The following is a 20,378-nucleotide window of genomic DNA, read 5'->3' as shown; positions in this document are numbered from 1 at the left end:
AATGCTTCGGCACTAAATTATGCAAAAAAGTCACCTGTCAGGGACGACCGGTGCCACACAGCCGAGGTCTGTTTGCTACACCGGATTACGTCAAAGCATGAAAGCTCGATATTTCGGAAGCTGTACCAAGGATTAATGAATTAAGGACACGTATGTCAGAACATTTGATGAGGATACTGTTAGAATTTTCAGGTTCACTCGGAGAAGACACCTGAGGCACTCTCGACCTCTGAGCTTAATTTAGGGAAGAGGTTGCTAAAGAACCTACAAAATTTGTGGTGGTTCTCGCAGCTACTGGTGATTTGGCAAAGAGTCACATGGATAAATCCTTGATTCTAATTGGTAAGGAGGTGTTGATTCATTTTCTATAACAGTAGTTTAAGCAGCATGTTAACACACTCGCACTAATACATTGTTGATGTTGTTCTTTTAACATTAACTTCCACACGAGATTGTATGGCATACAAATCGATTATTTATTGGTATTTTGATATATACTGAAATAATAATGTTTTTAGAAGGTCTTTTCCAGTGTCATAAGAGTCAGACGTTAGGCCAAAATGTTTCAATATGGAAAGTTTCTCCATCTATCCTTGTTCTGTAGTGCTTATTCTACACAGGAGGCCTAGAGTCTATCCTAGGGGACCATGGGAACGCGGCAGGGGACACCCTGGGCAGGGTATCAACCCACACAGGGTGCAATCTCTCTCTCACACACAACAGAGAAGTTAGAGAAGCCAATCATCCTTTGGTCAGAGAGAGGAAACTGGAGTAACCTGAAGCACAGGGAGAACATACAACTATACACATACAACACACAACTCTACACACACAGGAAAGAGCCAGGAATCAAACCCCCAACTCTCCAAGTGCAAGACAAACCTGCTAACCAGGCTGCATTTCTTTGTTTTATTGTTTTTGAGAGAGAGAAAATAAAGAATCGCAGGATTTGTCTATGGATTTTTGGATATTTAACTAATATATGGATCCTGAAGTGCTTTAACATTACTGGTTCAGGCAGATAAATCATCTCGTTTATCATGTTCGGTATTGAGCTGACACACTGACTGACTGACTGGCTGACAGATGTGTACAGGATGAAATGAAAGTATAATAGCTTCTGATATGTAAAACAGTGGGGGGAAAAAAATTGCGTATGAATGATTTCCTCCAAATCCCTTCTGAATTTAATAAATCTATTACAGTCCAGTTATTTCAACAGGTTTACACAAGTCGTGGTCCTGGTGTGTTTTGTAAGTTTGTTTTGTTTTTTTGGTCTGTCTTGTTGTTCAGAGAAACCCAGCATAGAAAGAAACAGTGATAAATGGTGTGATTACAGCTTCTCTATCATTGACTGTGTGGCATTACAGATTAGCACTAGCCTCTGAAACGGCTGCTGGAAATGCAGCTTTGTTATTTTCACCCACACACTTTGAAAATGTCACCAGTCGTGCATCGAATGGTGCCAAAAGCACGCGTTACAAGGCGGTTAGCAATCAGAGAGTTGAACGCTGGCATTGTGATCGAGCTCTCAGGAACCATTAGGAAATGAATGATCAATACAGAGACAGCAGGCATGAAGCTCTTTCAGGAAAGTCGGATTGAATGGCGTCACATGTTCCCTCGCCGCTGTGTGTTAGCAAAAGGTCTTACCACCCTTCCTTCCTGTAAAAGCTGAAATGCAGTGTTCCATTTGCCATTTTACTCTTCTCTAAGTTCAAGTACAACTTTTTAGGGTTTTTCTTCTGAAATCCAGAACATTATAATTCTCCTGACACTTGGTCGTATATTTGGCTTCGGTAGTTTCATGGTGTCTTGATGAAGCTGAGTGTACAAGCGGGAGGGAGCTGTACCCTGTGCACTGACCTCGACCTCCAAAGTTGGAAGGAAACATTTCATTATTTTCACTTTAATGTATATGCAACAAATTTAAGGTAACTATTCTTATTAGAGTGGCGAGATACAACAAGGGAAGAAGCTGGGAGAGGATGCTATGATGCGCAGCCAATCAGCTCAGATCTCATGCCGGGAACCAATCACGTGCCTTGTCTGAGTGCCCGTGGGTATGTACAAAGCCTCTGAGAGAGTTTCTCTCTTTGTCTGGCATCCTGGGAAACCATTTTTATTTTTATTTTTCGATGAATATTTTTAAAAAATCAGCGATGCACTGAGGCCGCGAAACTTGAACCGCGAAGTGGCGAGGGATTACTGTATATCGTTTCATGTTGTACGTAGACATCCGGCACTGCTGTGTTGTAACACTGCAAAACATTCGAAGCAAGATTTCATTACCCCTGGGTGAATAACCCGGGGTTAAGTGCAATGTTATGTTGCATCATTAAAGCTAAGTTCTTAGACAAATACTAAAAAAACACCATAATTCACTGGAAAAGCAAGCAGATTTTGTCTAATTTGCTCAGATTCACAGATTCATGGCTATGTGATTTTTTTGTGCTGTGTGCACGTAAAGCTTCTGCAGTAACACAAAGATATTGTTGTAACACAAAGTCTTGTTGCATGCAGGGAAAAGGCAAGTTTAAGGAAAGTTTTGGAGTTTTTCTCATAATGCATGTCTAGACATCTAGATTCTTTTACAGAATGTGTTTTTATTTCCTGTGCATCTCAATCAATTGAAAATCCCCCAAAACTGAAAAAAATGAGAAGTTTAACATTTAGCATATTATATTTCGACTGTGGTGCAGCATCACAGACGTTTTGCCGTGTTCATTTATAATGGTGTCTGATTACAAACTGAATTGATGAGGCTGATTTCCACTTGATCAAAGTGTGACGCTCACTGTGCGAGGAAATCACACTCGGCTAGCAACGTTTTTAGACATCGGGAGCCAGTGTTTTTTTTTTGTTTGATTTTTTTTTACCACTGTGTTTGTGCGACTGGCTTCTTACCCAGTGTGATCTTTGCAAGCAAATAGACAAGGGAAGATTAGAACGTTGTAGGCGGCAGAGAAAGCTGTAGTTACAGGAAATTGAATATATTTTTTTAAAAAACACATCCAAAACTTCAGATAATAGCTGTAATTATCAGGGGATAAACCTGAATGATATGTAATATATATAATTAAAAAAAAAGGTCAAAGCCACATAAATTCAAACAAGGCTTGATAAATGACCAGTCTCTACTGAATCGAATGCAATAGGTACTTGAATCAAATGCAATAACTGCTAAATTGAATGCTTTAAGCACTGAATCAAATGCAATAAGAATTGAATCAAATGCAGAAAGCATTGTTTCAAATACAGTAAATACTAAATTGAATGTGCTAAATCTAATGCAGTATATAAATTATAATGTCTGATATCGTGTACTGTAACAACACTTGCACTTGTGACATGCTCGTCTCCTGATAACTAACCTAGCACATTAAATGCTCACTGCATGTGAATCAGGATAAGATCCTGACATGCCAGACATTTTCTGCTCGCATTTTGACATCTTGATAAACTCTTTCTACTGAAGGAGCAGAACTTGCGTAATATATTTGCCCTTGGCTGTTGCTTTCTACCCCAGTCAGATTTGAAACAGTGAGAAGTCTCTCGTTGTACAACATCTACTTCATCCAGAGCTACTTGTTTGCTTATGTTATATTAATTCCTACAGCAAACAAGACCAAACCACTCTCATTTTCTGAGATTCACTCCAGGCCTGCCCTTGCCCTAAGGGCACTGCACTGGCTGCAAGGAGAGCAGATGGGCACTGAGCTCTGACGCTGGCTATTTCCCGTCTGTCCTCAGCTACTGTAATGACAGTGCCCATACTTTAATTAGTCACTGCAGCAGCGATGTAGAATGGGAGCAGTAAAGAATGATTTTCTGGCCTTCAGAGCTTTGCCTCACTCAGGTTTGAACCAGCCGCAAATCGACACAAATTTTTATTTCCCCATAAATTCACTGTCTGTTTTGTGCTTAATGCTTAATAAACACTAAGCTATTGATAGCTTTTTGTGGTGGCTGAGGTAAATAAAGTCCAGTAACTCAATATCACACGTAAGCAGAATCCCATGGAGCTTTCTGTTCGTCTTTCCTTTATGGCAAAGTGAAAGAATATCAGAGAGAGTGACAAAAAGAAAGAAAAAAAGAAATGAAACATACTAACCTCATATATAATGATATGATTTGTTATGTATTTGCATTATTTTTATTTCATTAAAGCTTACTTACACCCAGGTATTTGATCAAAGCACAGCTTTTATTAAAAGAGTTCCCCTTTTTACTCGGAGTGAAACATCGACACAGTAAGACAGCTAATTTATCTAGGGACGTCAGTAAGAAGCCATAGAGAAGAGGCAGAGAAATGAGTTCGGTTTGGGAGGAGTCAGTGCTGCTGAACAGAACGCATCTTGACAGCACTCTCATCTCTATTCCTGATCTCATGCTAATTAACACTGAGATCTGGCTTCCAGAAGGGAAGCACGAGGACCATGTGATGCTCGCATGCCCCTGGTAGTACATGATGCAACGCAGGGCATGTATGTTTGAAGCTAATGCCAACCAGAAACCTGGAGGCTCTTTCTCTATCTGTCTGATCCGCAAATAGGTGTATGAATACTGCAGCAGGTGATAAACATAATGAATATAACATCGTGTTGTTGTTGTTTTAACTTTGAAACCCGAAGCATTTTTTTCTGACATCTTTGTCAGAAGACCAAATTCTATATCTTATTCAGAGACATGTTGACAGTGAGGAATGATGCCTCATTTTCTCTTGACTTTAAGGATCTGAGTGAACATGCTCCTTTAAAATAATCAGGCTTTATAGTCCTTATAGTCTAAACTGAGCTCTACACATTTCAAAAACATAGCGGAAGTGGTTTTTTGAAAATAGATCAAATCAAATTGCATAACTATGGAAGTCCGGAGGCCATGTAATATTATAATATTATATATATATTTTTATTAATATATATTTTTTAATTTTTTTTGAGTATTCGACATAATAACGCTGTAGAGGCAGCAAAATCGCAATAACACAACATCATGGATGATCACATTAGCTTTTATTTTGATCAGGGACTCGCTCAAACTGAAAATCTGTCTGTCAGTGATTGACTTCGAAATAATTGTCCAACACTTACACATACACCATGATCTACACCAGAACGAGGGGCGAGAATGTCTCAGGATACAATTACAGCACATCATGAGAAATCTGTTATTTGTTATGTTAGGTTTATAAGAAAATTAAATCCTGATCATGAGAAAACAACTACTGTTATGTCGGGACAATTAGGACTCCAGGACATAACCATGGTCTTAACTGAGTCTTATTCAGTGTAAATGAAATTTTACTCAAGATGCTGGGACTTTTGCATTTGGTTGTAAGATACAGGTTCCTGTGTGGAAATAGTAACACAATGCAGACAAGTATGTGAATTTAGTGCACAGGGTATAATGAATTTGCCAGGTTATAACTTGCAAGGCAATATTTAATAATTATTGATGTCCATTATAATACATTCATTTTTAATGTCTGCAGTTTTCCACATAAATTGTCAACAGAAGCGAATAAAAGGAGACTCGATCAGATGAAGCCCTTTCGATGATGTGAGGTAAAGAAATGGAGGCAGTGTACAGTGTGCAAGTTTAAAGAAGAAAACAAACAGTTTCCAAAATCCATAATCCAAGAACAGGCTGAGGTCAAGGGATTAGCAAATGTCAACAATGGGGCAAAATCCAATGTGTGGGTGTGTATGTGATTGTGTACAGGTGTGTGTTTGTGGTTGTGTACAGCTGAATGCATGATTGTGTACAGGTGTATGTGATTTTGTACAGATGTGTGTGATTGTGTACAGATGTTTGTGATTGTGTATGGGTGTGTATGTGATTGTGTACGGGTGTGTGCGATTGTGTACGGGTGTGTTAGATTGTATATGGGTGTGTATGTGATTGTGTACAGGTGTGTTAGATTGTGTATGGGTGTGTGTGTGAGTGTGTACAGGTGTGTGTGTGTGTGTGTGTGTGTGATTGTGTATGGGTGTGTATGTGATTGTGTACAGGTGTGTGCGATTGTGTACGGGTGTGTTAGATTGTATATGGGTGTGTATGTGATTGTGTACAGGTGTGTTAGATTGTGTATGGGTGTGTGTGTGAGTGTGTACAGGTGTGTGTGTGATTGTGTACAGGTGTGTGTGTGTGATTGTGTATGGGTGTGTCTGTGATTGTGTACAGGTGTGTGTGTGATTGTGTATGGTTGTGTCTGTGATTGTGTACAGGTTTGTGTGTGATTGTGTATGGGTGTGTATGTGATTGTGTGCACGTGTGTGATTGTGTGCACGTGTGTGTGTGTGTGTGTGTGTGTGTGTGTGTGTGTGTGTGTGTGTGTGTGTGTGTGTGATTGTGTACAGGTATGTGCGATTGTGTACAGGTGTGTGCGATTGTGTATGGATGTGCATGTGATTGTGTGCGCATGTGTGTGATTGTGAACAGGTGTGTGTGTGTGTGTGTGTGTGATTGTGTACAGGTGTGTGTGATTTTGTACAGGTGTATGTGATTGCGTATGGGTGTATGTGTGATTGTGTACAGTTGTGTGTGATTGTGTACAGGTGTGTATGTGACTGTGTGCAGGTGTATGTGATTGTGTATGGGTGTGTATGTTATTGTGTATGGGTGTGTATGTGATTGTGTACAGGTGTGTGTGATTGTGTATGGGTGTGTGTGATTGTGTATGGGTGTGTATGTGATTGTGTAGGGGTGTGTATGTGATTGTGTAGGAGTGTGTATGTGATTGTGTAGGGGTGTGTATGTGATTGTGTATGGGTGTGTATGTGATTGTGTATGGGTGTGTATGTGATTGTGTAGGGGTGTGTATGTGATTGTGTAGGGGTGTGTATGTGATTGTGTACAGGTGTATGTGATTGTGTAGCGGTGTGTATGTGATTGTGTAGGGGTGTGTATGTGATTGTGTATGGGTGTGTATGTGATTGTGTATGGGTGTGTATGTGATTGTGTAGGGGTGTGTGTGATTGTGCATGGGTGTGTATGTGATTGTGTATGGGTGTGTATGTGATTGTGTATGGGTGTGTATGTGATTGTGTACAGCTGTGTGTGATTGTGTACAGGTGTGTATGTGATTGTGTATGGGTGTGTATGTGATTGTATATGGGTGTGTATGTGATTGTGTATGGGTGTGTATGTGATTGTGTACAGCTGTGTGTGATTGTGTACAGGTGTGTATGTGATTGTGTACAGGTGTATGTGATTGTGTAGGGGTGTGTATGTGATTGTGTAGGGGTGTGTATGTGATTGTGTATGGGTGTGTATGTGATTGTGTATGAGTGTGTATGTGATAGTGTGCAGGTGTGTGTGATTGTGTACAGGTGTGTATGTGATTGTGTATGGGTGTGTATGTGATTGTATATGGGTGTGTATGTGATTGTGTATGGGTGTGTATGTGATTGTGTACAGCTGTGTGTGATTGTGTACAGGTGTGTGTGATTGTGTACAGGTGTGTGTGATTGTGTAGCGGTGTGTATGTGATTGTGTATGGGTGTGTGTGATTGTGTACAGGTGTGTGTGATTGTGTAACGGTGTGTGTGATTGTGAATGGGTGTGTATGTAATTGTGTAGGGGTGTGTATGTGATTGTGTATGGGTGTGTGTGATTGTGTAGGGGTGTGTATGTGATTGTGTAGCGGTGTGTATGTGATTGTGTATGGGTGTGTATGTGATTGTGTACAGGTGTGTATGTGATTGTGTAGGGGTGTGTATGTGATTGTGTACGGGTGTGTATGTGATTGTGTACAGGTGTGTGTGATTGTGTAGGGGTGTGTGTGTGATTGTGTACAGGTGTATGTGATTGTGTACAGGTGTGTATGTGATTGTGTAGGGGTGTGTGTGTGATTGTGTAGGGGTGTGTATGTGATTGTGTATGGGTGTGTATGTGATTGTGTATGGGTGTGTGTGTGTGATTGTGTATGGGTGTGTATGTGATTGTGTATGGGTGTGTATGTGATTGTGTATGGGTGTGTATGTGATTGTGTACAGATGTGTGTGATTGTGTATGGGTGTGTATGTGATTGTGTAGGGGTGTGTATGTGATTGTGTAGTGGTGTGTATGTGATTGTGTAGGGGTGTGTATGTGATTGTGTAGTGGTGTGTATGTGATTGTGTAGTGGTGTGTATGTGATTGTGTACAGGTGTGTGTGATTGTGTACAGGTGTGTGTGATTGTGTAGGGGTGTGTGTGTGATTGTGTATGGGTGTGTATGTGATTGTGTATGTGTGTGTATGTGATTGTGTATGGGTGTGTGTGTGATTGTGTATGGGTGTGTATGTGATTGTGTATGGGTGTGTATGTGATTGTGTATGGGTGTGTATGTGATTGTGTAGGGGTGTGTATGTGATTGTGTAGGGGTGTGTATGTGATTGTGTAGGGGTGTGTATGTGATTGTGTATGGGTGTGTATGTGATTGTGTATGGGTGTGTATGTGATTGTGTATGGGTGTGTGTGTGATTGTGTATGGGTGTGTGTGTGATTGTGTATGGGTGTGTATGTGGTTGTGTATGGGTGTGTATGTGATTGTGTATGGGTGTGTATGTGATTGTGTAGGGGTGTGTATGTGATTGTGTAGGGGTGTGTATGTGATTGTGTATGGGTGTGTATGTGATTGTGTAGAGGTGTGTATGTGATTGTGTAGGGGTGTGTGTGTGATTGTGTATGGGTGTGTATTTGATTGTGTATGGGTGTGTGTGATTGCTTATGCGTGTGTGTGATTGTGTATGGGTGTGTGTGATTGTGTATGGGTGTGTATGTGATTGTGTACAGGTGTGTATGTGATTGTGTGCAGGTGTGTGTGATTGTGTACAGGTGTATGTGATTGTGTATGGGTGTGTGATTGTGTAGGGGTGTGTATGTGATTGTGTAGGGGTGTGTATCTGATTGTGTATGGGTGTGTATGTGATTGTGTACAGGTGTGTGTGATTGTGTATGGATGTGTATGTGATTGTGTACGGGTGTGTGTGATTGTGTACAGGTGTGTGTGATTGTGTAGCGGTGTGTATGTGATTGTGTATGGGTGTGTGTGATTGTGTACAGGTGTGTGTGATTGTGTAGCGGTGTGTGTGATTGTGTATGGGTGTGTATGTGATTGTGTACAGGTGTGTGTGATTGTGTATGGGTGTGTGTGATTGTGTATGGGTGTGTATGTGATTGTGTACAGGTGTGTATGTGATTGTGTACAGGTGTGTATGTGATTGTGTATGGGTGTGTATGTGATTGTGTATGGGTGTGTGTGATTGTGTAGCGGTGTGTATGTGATTGTGTATGGGTGTGTATGTGATTGTGTAGGGGTGTGTATGGGATTGTGTACAGGTGTGTGTGATTGTGTAGGGGTGTGTATGTGATTGTGTATGGGTGTGTATGTGATTGTGTATGGGTGTGTATGTGATTGTGTACAGGTGTGTGTGATTGTGTACTGGTGTGTATGTGATTGTGTAGCGGTGTGTGTGATTGTGTAGAGGTGTGTATGTGATTGTGTAGGGGTGTGTGTGTGATTGTGTACAGGTGTATGTGATTGTGTACAGGTGTGTGTGATTGTGTAGGGGTGTGTGTGTGATTGTGTAGGGGTGTGTGTGATTGTGTACAGGTGTGTGTGATTGTGTATGGGTGTGTGTGATTGTGTATGGGTGTGTATGTGATTGTGTAGGGGTGTGTATGTGATTGTGTAGGGGTGTGTGTGTGTGTGATTGTGTACAGGTGTATGTGATTGTGTATGGGTGTGTATGTGGTTGTGTACAGGTGTGTGTGATTGTGTATGGGTGTGTGTGATTGTGTACAGGTGTGTGTGATTGTGTATGGGTGTTTGTGATTGTGTATGGGTGTGTATGTGATTGTGTACAGGTGTGTATGTGATTGTGTACAGGTGTGTATGTGATTGTGTAGCGGTGTGTATGTGATTGTGTATGGGTGTGTATGTGATCGTGTAGGGGTGTGTATGTGATCGTGTAGGGGTGTGTATGTGATTGTGTAGGGGTGTGTATGTGATTGTGTACAGGTGTGTGTGATTGTGTAGGGGTGTGTATGTGATTGTGTAGCGGTGTGTATGTGATTGCGTATGGGTGTGTATGTGATTGTGTATGGGTGTGTATGTGATTGTGTAGCGGTGTGTATGTGATTGTGTATGGGTGTGTATGTGATTGTGTAGGGGTGTGTATGTGATTGTGTATGGGTGTGTATGTGATTGTGTAGGGGTGTGTGTGATTGTGTAGGGGTGTGTATGTGATTGTGTATGGGTGTGTATGTGATTGTGTAGGGGTGTGTATGTGATTGTGTATGGGTGTGTATGTGATTGTGTAGGGGTGTGTGTGATTGTGTAGGGGTGTGTATGTGATTGTGTATGGGTGTGTATGTGATTGTGTATGGGTGTGTATGTGATTGTGTAGGGGTGTGTATGTGATTGTGTATGGGTGTGTGTGATTGTGTATGGGTGTATGTGATTGTGTAGGGGTGTGTATGTTTTTGTGTACAGGTGTGTGTGATTGTGTATGGGTGTGTATGTGATTGTGTATGGGTGTGTATGTGATTGTGTAGGGGTGTGTATGTGATTGTGTATGGGTGTGTATGTGATTGTGTATGGGTGTGTATGATTGTGTACAGGTCTGTGTGATTGTGTAGCGGTGTGTATGTGATTGTGTAGGAGTGTGTATGTGATTGTGTTTGGGTGTGTGTGATTGTGTACAGGTGTGTGTGATTGTGTAGCGGTGTGTGTGATTGTGTATGGGTGTGTATGTGATTGTGTACAGGTGTGTGTGATTGTGTAGGGGTGTGTATGTGATTGTGTAGCGGTGTGTATGTGATTGTGTATGGGTGTGTATGTGATTGTGTAGCGGTGTGTATGTGATTGTGTACAGGTGTGTGTGATTGTGTAGGGGTCTGTATGTGATTGTGTATGGGTGTGTATGTGATTGTGTACGGGTGTGTGTGATTGTGTAGGGGTGTGTATGTGATTGTGTAGGCGTGTGTATGTGATTTTGTACAGGTGTGTATGTGATTGTGTATGGGTGTGTATGTGATTGTGTATGGGTGTGTATGTGATTGTGTATGGGTGTGTATGTGATTGTGTAGGGGTGTGTATGTTATTGTGTAGGGGTGCGTATGTGATTGTGTATGGGTGTGTATGTGATTGTGTATGGGTGTGTATGTGATTGTGTACAGGTGTGTATGTGATTGTGTAGCGGTGTGTATGTGATTGTGTACAGATGTGTGTGATTGTGTATGGGTGTGTATGTGATTGTGTATGGGTGTGTATGTGATTGTGTAGGGGTGTGTATGTGATTGTGTAGGGGTGTGTGTGTTTGTGTACAGGTGTATGTGATTGTGTACAGGTGTGTGTGATTGTGTAGGGGTGTGTGTGTGTGATTGTGTAGGGGTGTGTATGTGATTGTGTACGGGTGTGTATGTGATTGTGTATTGGTGTGTATGTGATTGTGTAGGGGTGTGTATGTGATTGTGTATGGGTGTGTATGTGATTGTGTATGGGTGTGTGTGTGATTGTGTATGGGTGTGTATGTGATTGTGTAGGGGTGTGTATGTGATTGTGTATGGGTGTGTATGTGATTGTGTAGGGATGTGTATGTGATTGTGTACAGGTGTGTATGTGATTGTGTACGGGTGTGTATGTGATTGTGTACGGGTGTGTATGTGATTGTGTACGGGTGTGTATGTGATTGTGTATGGGTGTGTATGTGATTGTGTATGGGTGTGTATGTGATTGTGTATGGGTGTGTGTGTGATTGTGTATGGGTGTGTATGTGATTGTGTAGGGGTGTGTATGTGATTGTGTATGGGTGTGTATGTGATTGTGTATGGGTGTGTATGTGATTGTGTATGGGTGTGTGATTGTGTATGCGTGTGTGTGATTGTGCATGGGTGTGTGTGATTGTGTATGGGTGTGTATGTGATTGTGTACAGGTGTGTATGTGATTGTGTGCAGATGTGTGTGATTGTGTACAGGTGTATGTGATTGTGTATGGGTGTGTGATTGTGTAGGGGTGTGTATGTGATTGTGTATGGCTGTGTATGTGATTGTGTATGGGTGTGTGTGATTGTGTACAGGTGTGTGTGATTGTGTAGCGGTGTGTGTGATTGTGTATGGGTGTGTATGTGATTGTGTACAGGTGTGTGTGATTGTGTACAGGTGTGTGTGATTGTGTATGGGTGTGTATGTGATTGTGTAGGGGTGTGTGTGATTGTGTATGGGTGTGTATGTGATTGTGTATGGGTGTGTATGTGATTGTGTAAAGGTGTGTGTGATTGTGTATGGGTGTGTATGTGATTGTGTATGGGTGTGTATGTGATTGTGTACAGGTGTGTGTGATTGTGTAGCGGTGTGTATGTGATTGTGTAGGGGTGTGTATGTGATTGTGTATGGGTGTGTATGTGATTGTGTACAGGTGTGTGTGATTGTGTACAGGTGTGTGTGATTGTGTATGGGTGTGTGTGATTGTGTATGGGTGTGTATGTGATTGTGTATGGGTGTGTATGATTGTGTACAGGTGTGTGTGATTGTGTAGCGGTGTGTATGTGATTGTGTAGGGGTGTGTATGTGATTGTGTTTGGGTGTGTGTGATTGTGTACAGGTGTGTGTGATTGTGTAGCGGTGTGTGTGATTGTGTATGGGTGTGTATGTGATTGTGTACAGGTGTGTGTGATTGTGTACAGGTGTGTGTGATTGTGTATGGGTGTGTGTGATTGTGTATGCGTGTGTGTGATTGTGTATGGTTGTGTATGTGATTGTGTACAGGTGTGTATGTGATTGTTTACAGGTGTGTATGTGATTGTGTATGGGTGTGTATGTGATTGTGTAGCGGTGTGTATGTGATTGTGTATGCGTGTGTGTGATTGTGTATGGTTGTGTATGTGATTGTGTACAGGTGTGTATGTGATTGTTTACAGGTGTGTATGTGATTGTGTACAGGTGTGTGTGATTGTGTAGGGGTGTGTATGTGATTGTGTAGCGGTGTGTATGTGATTGTGTATGGGTGTGTGTGATTGTGTATGGGTGTATGTGATTGTGTACAGGTGTGTATGTGATTGTGTACAGGTGTGTATGTGATTGTGTATGGGTGTGTGTGATTGTGTATGGGTGTGTATGTGATTGTGTAGGGGTGTGTATGTGATTGTGTATGGGTGTGTATGTGATTGTGTATGGGTGTGTATGTGATTGTGTATGGGTGTGTGTGTGATTGTGTATGGGTGTGTATGTGATTGTGTACAGGTGTGTGTTTGATTGTGTAGGGGTGTGTATGTGATTGTGTATGGGTGTGTATGTGATTGTGTATGGGTGTGTATGTGATTGTGTACAGGTGTGTGTTTGATTGTGTAGGGGTGTGTATGTGATTGTGTAGCGGTATGTGTGATTGTGTATGGGTGTGTATGTGATTGTGTATGGGTGTGTGTGTGATTGTGTATGGGTGTGTATGTGATTGTGTATGGGTGTGTATGTGATTGTGTACAGGTGTGTGTGATTGTGTAGGGGTGTGTATGTGATTGTGTAGGGGTGTGTATGTGATTGTGTAGCGGTGTGTATGTGATTGTGTAGCGGTGTGTATGTGATTGTGTAGGGGTGTGTGTGATTGTGTAGGGGTGTGTGTGTGATTGTGTAGCGGTGTGTATGTGATTGTGTATGGGTGTGTATGTGATTGTGTGCACATGTGTGTGATTGTGAACAGGTGTGTGTGTGTGTGTGTGTGTGTGTGTGTGTGTGTGTGTGTGTGTGTGTGTGTGTGTGTGTGTGATAATGTACGGGTGTGTACTTGCTTATCAAATAATTGTATTTACTCATAAAATCAGATTATTATTATTATTGTTGTTGTTGTTGTTGTTTTTATTATTATTATTATTATTATTATTATTATTATTATTATTATTATTATTATTGTTATTGTTGTTGTTATTATTATTATTATTATTATTATTGTTATTATTATTGTTATTATTATTATTGTTATTGTTATTGTTGTTGTTGTTATTAATATTATTATTATTATTATTATTATTATTATTATTATTATTATTATTATTATTGCCACCACTTTTTTTTTTAATGGACACAAGCAGCGCACAGTCCTGCACATGGATCTATTCAAAGTCGAACCATTTTTGACCTGAAAAATAAAACTCTCCAGTTTTATGAGAAACTAAAAATGCAATTTTGCTTCCAAAATTTGCCAGTAAATGTCTCTTTCTGAAAACATGATAACATCAGCAATGTTGCCGAAATGAGATTTTTTTTTAAAGTGGGGTCAGCTACAGAATGTACTGTAAGTGGTGGCTTTGTGGTAAACTGAGTGTCCCTGTACAATCGCTGATGCTCTTACACACTGACTGTCAGATCCTCGCCACTCTATTAAGTTTAGTTGCATGGATACCAGTTGCTATTTTTCCCAAAGTTGAGGAATCATGTTTCTGCTTAAAAAATGATTTTCACGAAAAAGGGAAACTGATGGAATTTGAATATATTTGATTGATTTCAATGGTAAAAGGACTAAAGCCCTAGTTATGAGATCTGCTACAGTGTAGGCTATAACAAGTAAGCTCTAATTTTTCATGAATATGAAAAGGGTTTGAACAGTTCATCCATCCATCCATCCATCCATCCATCCATCCATCCATCCATCCATCCATCCATCTTCTGTAGCACTTATCTTACACATGTTCACAGGGAGCCTGGAGTCTATCTCAGGGAGCACAAGGGAGGGGACACATTGTCCAGGTACCAACTCAACACAGGGTATAATCACACACATTCACATTTAGAGATGCCAGTCAGTCTAGCAAACATGTCATTGGACTAACGGTGCAAATTGGAGTACCTGGAGGAAATCCCAGCAGCATGGATCAAACTCTGAGCACTCAGACAAAAGACAGGAATCGAGAAGGTGCGAGTTAAAGGTTCAGTACTAACCTCTAAGCTATTGTACTCTCGGTGAAAATATCTCGGAAAATGGACATATTGACATCATATTCTGGTTTTATTACAAGAAAATGACATCAAACAAGGTAGCACATTTGCCTTGCACCTCCAGGGTTGGGGGCTTGATTCTTAACTCTCAGCTGAAGGCATCCTGTGACCCGGTATAAGATGAGTGCTACAGAGGATGGATGGATGGACGGTTGGATGGACGGATGGATAGATGGATGGACAGATGGATGGATGGATGGATAGATAGATGGTTGTATAGATGGATGGATGGACGGATGGATGGATGGATGGATGGATGGTTGTATAGATGGGTGGACAGATGGATGGATGGATGGTTGGATGGACAGATGGATGGATGGATGAATGGTTGTATAGATGGATGGACGGATGGATGGATGGATGGATGGTTGGATGGACGGATGGATGGATGGATGAATGGTTGTATAGATGGATGGACGGATGGATGGATGGATGGATGGTTGGATGGACGGATGGATGGATGGATGAATGGTTGTATAGATGGATGGACGGATGGATGGATGGATGGATGGATGGATGGATGGATGGATGAACATCCACCAAAACTCAGTGACATGGTAACCAGACAGGATCACACGTCAACATGAGAATGTTGTAGTTCAATCAATGTAGTGTTTTGTTTCCCTTGAACACTTGATGTTCAAGCTGTTCTATGGATGCAGTTTAATACTCTTAAGCCTGGATGTAAAATAATTCAAATCTATGAAAACCCAAGCATCAGCAAAACAGCCACCTCAGACTGCAGCACCGCCGGCCACATTTGGTTTTTATTCATTTTTTTTATTTGGCAGATTCGAGAGCAGATGCAGCTGCACAGAAAATCGACCACGCTGTCATCGGCGGAGTCGTCGCTGTGGTTGTCTTCGCCATGCTCTGTCTGCTCATCGTTTTGGGACGCTACTTTGCCAGACATAAAGGTACAGTACACCAGGCGCACAATTTATTGTGCAAAGTTTGTATTTTAGTTTTTTTACACACACACACACACACACACACACACACACACACACACACACACACACACACACATATATATATATATACCCCTATTTTTATATATATATAAAAAACTGCTTTCATATGCCTCTATCATAGGTACCTACTTTACCCATGAAGCCAAAGGAGCAGACGATGCAGCTGACGCCGACACAGCCATCATCAATGCCGAGGGAGGGCAAACCAACACGGATGACAAAAAGGAATATTATATCTAACTCTGACTCTGTGTGTCTCTCCTGCTGGACTAGAAGTACGAGTTCTGTCGGGTTTGGAAGAAAGGGGGAGGGAATGGGGTGGAGGGTTTTTGTGGGGGTTTATGGGTTATGGTTATCAGACTGCATTTAGACAACGAAGAAGAGAGAAGAGGAAAAGAAAGAGGAGCAAACGCTGCCATCGAGACTGAAGAGGTGTAGGATGGAGGGCTCACATTTTCGAAACAAGCTTCACTATCCGACACCTCCCAGCCGCCTCCCGCCGGTGCCAGTTTGGTTCAGTTTTTTTCAACATTCGTGGAAAAAAAAAGAAAAAAATATTTGTGCCTTGTTCTATTTATTTCAAAAGCACCAACTTCTTGTTCCTGCACCCACGACTTGCCGGCATACTGCTGGCTCTCTTAGCAGGCCCAATCAGTCCACGCTTCTCCGACGCCCGCACACCAAACACACACTCCAGCGCTCACGCTGTTCCGCCGGTTAAACAGAACAAACGCTAATACAAATGATGCCATTCAGCCTCACAAGAACTGTTTACATCTTTTTAATGGGTCGGTTCCAAGTGATTTATTAGTTATTCTTTTTTCTTGAACCCCTCTCCCCAAAAAATACCCCCCTTCCCCCACATATTAGATTTTTAAGGTGGGTGATCTTGTTGTGACAAACCTGAGCTGAAATCAGTTTTTTTTTTGTGCTCTTGCATTATTTAATAGCTCTTCTGTATGTGCAAATAACCTGCTCGTGCTAGTGTTCATTCATTTTTTACTCTGTGTCGTAAAAACGCCCAGCGAGTGGTTTAATGATAATTACAATCACACATTAAAAACGAATGCCAAAGCAAATAGTGAACTAACCACGGATTGGATGGATAGCCCTCATATCAAACAAAAGACATGCAGAGATGCCAACATTGCAAAAAAGAAAAAATCATAGCGGGCAAAATTCAGAATTTGACCACAAACTCCCTAACCTACTGTATGTTTGTGTAAACCAGGGCAGGTTTTTTTGATGTGTGCCAAGCAACAGTGAGAAAACAAGGCTTTGTGTTTTGCAACAGGAGAAAAAACGTTCACATGCCGTCTGGAGAACTGGGGTTCAAATCCCGACTCCAAAGAGAGCAAAATCTCTGTGTTGTCTGGGAGGGAGGGACAAAATGCTGTGTCTTTCCTGACAATCGCAGTGACACTAGCCAATCATGTGAGCATATGTTTGTTGTACAGGATAGAGTGTGTTACGTTGCAGTCTACAGAGACACGACTGGCTGAATTTACGCATGGTGGAGGAAGCAAGTGTTATAGTTTACCCTTCCTGTAGGTAGCTGCTGATATCACGAGAGCTGACGTTTGTGTAGAACAAAATTGAGAAGAAAATATCCGAGAAAACAGCACAATTTGGCCTGTATTATAAGCAGCTACTTAAGTTTTGTCTGATCTAAGAAACCATCATCTTGTTGGCTGAAGGTCAAGGAATGTGAATTCATAGGGCAAAGTTCACACAGATAAAGTAAAGGATAAAGTAAAGTCCTGCACGTCTCGGGGTAAAGTCTTTCACAGCTCGTGCTTTCCCCTTCAGTGAATTGACCTTTCTTCGTTCTCGAATTTTATTCACGCTCAGCCAGACCGTTGGTTTAACTGAAAAAGCAGGAAAGCATTGCTTTCATATCACCAGGCCAAGAGGTCAAAAATCATAAATGCTACAGCTACGCCGCATATGTTGGCACCTCTGGACATGTTTCAGACTACAAAGCAGCTCTGTGTGATTTCTCACACAGAGCTGGCACCTGAAACCCGAGAGTAGGACTGGTTAATACTGAGACTGGTTACATTTATAAGTGCACCCCTTAAACAAAACTAGAGTAACAGAAGACCTACATTCAGATTCAGTCTGTAAAATCTGAGCCATTTGACCTGTGTGTGTGTGTGTGTGTGTGTGTGTGTGTGTGTGTGTGTGTGTGTGTGTGTGTATGGGGCCTCCTACCAGCTTAATATGTTTAAAAATCTACTCTTTATCAATAACATTCCTCCTTTTTGTGTATGACTCTGGAGGCCTTATATATTTTTATTCCTTGTTTTTATCCTTTTTTCCCCTCCATTGTGTTTCTTCACATCTAAGGATAGTATATGATTAGTATAGAATATATTAAGTAACATAGAGCAGTATTTGAAGAAGTCGGCATACTTTTTACATATTGGCATTCTCATGGCTGCACATCATTTTATCGGTGGTGGAGTTATTATGGGATGTAGAGAATGTTGTTAATTTTTCTTTTGTTGTATAAATAAATGGCTGAGTTTATTTAACAGGATTTTAAAACCGGAAATTAATGTGGCAATTTAGAAATGGTAATATATTCTGATATATTTATGTCCGTCTCTGCCTTGCTTTGTTTGTTTGTAAAGTGTTTTCTGGGTTAATTTGAACGTACAGTGCTTTTGATCTCACTCACCTACATTGCTGAGGAACTGAAGAGCTGACGGGAACTATGTTTTAAAATGTTTCAGACGTCTCCCAGGGGTGGATAATCACACAGGTAGATTTTCTATCCAGTAGGTTCAACCAGAAAAAGAACAAAAAATAAACAACAAGCAAAATGTGCTTAATGGTGGTGTGATGCATCCTGTTGCTATAGCGATTGCTGCCCTTTCAATTTCCCACCACTCACAGCACTACACAGGCAGGTTGAGGTGCAATGTGGTTGACTGAATGATGGATTTTACATCACAGATTAATTGACATCTAGAGATAGTTACATTGTACAAGTAACATTGTAGTAACGTATATCAAGGGAAATAAAGACGCTCGGCAGACCAGCACACCACATCCGCACACTACATCTCACAGCCAAAACTTGCTGAGGCATAAACACAGTGTCCTACATGATCAGATACTTATTTGTTTCCTTTCAGTCTGTATTAAAGCACCTACTATATAATGGTAGCTACAAACTTTTTGTTTATGGTTTGTGTTTGCATTTGCTTCTTTTTTATGTTAATTATTCATATTGTTTGTTAGCTACCACATTTTGTTTGTACAACACTATTTTTATTTGTTTTATGTTTACCATTACTTTAGTTTGTTTTGTTAGCTGCTACATTTTTAATGTTTTTAAAATACACACCATTTTTTTAGCTATCATTTTGTTTATGTTTTATGTCAGGCACCAAATTTTATACCTGCCAATTTTGTTTGGTATATTATATATACCACTATTTGTTTGTTTTGTGCTAACTAAAATGTTGTTTGTTTTCCCCACTTTTTTGTTTGTTTTGTTACTACTTTTTGTTTTTTAGCTACCACTTTTGCTTGTTTTATGTCAGTTACCTTTTGTTCATGTTTTGTTAGCTATTTTGTTTGTTTGATTGGATTTTACTACTATGTTGTATGTTTGATACCACATTTTGTTTGTTTCATGTTATACTTTGTTTTATGTTAGCTGCCATTTTTGCTTATGTTACAGTAACTGCGAAATCTTTTATGTTTAATGTTAGCTACCAAATTTGTTTGTTTTATGTTAGCTACCACACATGTTTATGTTTTATCTTAGCCACCACATATGTTTATGTTTTATCTTAGCTACCACATAAGTTTGTGTTTTATCTTAGCCACCACACATGTTTATGTTTTATCTTAGCCACCACATATGTTTGTTTTATCTTAGCTACCACATAAGTTTGTGTTTTATGTTAGCTACCACATATGTTTATGTTTTATGTTAGCTACCACATATGTTTATGTTTTATGTTAGCTACCACATATGTTTATGTTTCTTGGCAGCCAAAACATGCAGCACATCAGAGTTTTTACCTGCCCGATGCATTAGCTCATAACTTTATAGTTTATCCACTCCTGTTTTATCATCTGAGGAATAGTTCATGTTGAAGCTTATCTAAATGTCTACATTACAGACCTTGATATAAAGGACATTAATACCTTCATTGTTTATATATATATATATATATATATATATATATATATATATATATATATATATATATATATATATATATATATATTAGACATAGATCTGTGCTTACTAGTCTGCCACGAAGCATCAAATGTACATGGTAGAGAGATAAAGCATTGTAAAAATGAACCAAACTGTTGGTCATAGGTTCTTGGTGTAACTGTGTGTCATTTTGTAATATTAATGATTCTGTCTCAGGTCTGTGTGAAAATTCAATCTATTATTAT

General features: G+C 40.4%; 1 protein-coding gene across 3 annotated transcripts in view; it reads left to right on the top strand.

Annotated features, from left to right (window-relative positions):
- Positions 1-20,116, top strand: part of cadm1b (cell adhesion molecule 1b) — a 198,031-nt gene extending 177,915 nt beyond the window's left edge. For all 3 annotated transcript variants that reach the window (XM_027174068.2, XM_047820925.1, XM_027174069.2), the window contains 2 exons: positions 15,768-15,893; positions 16,072-20,116. In XM_027174068.2, the coding sequence (XP_027029869.2) occupies positions 15,768-15,893; positions 16,072-16,190 (245 nt within the window). In that variant the 3' untranslated portion in view covers positions 16,191-20,116. The remainder of the gene's footprint in view (positions 1-15,767; positions 15,894-16,071) is intronic.
- Positions 20,117-20,378: the final 262 nt, after the last annotated feature.

Source organism: Tachysurus fulvidraco, chromosome 11 (genome assembly GCF_022655615.1).
Source record: "Tachysurus fulvidraco isolate hzauxx_2018 chromosome 11, HZAU_PFXX_2.0, whole genome shotgun sequence".
In the NCBI taxonomy this organism is placed as follows: domain Eukaryota; kingdom Metazoa; phylum Chordata; class Actinopteri; order Siluriformes; family Bagridae; genus Tachysurus; species Tachysurus fulvidraco.
This window is presented reverse-complemented; position numbering and strand designations above follow the sequence as displayed.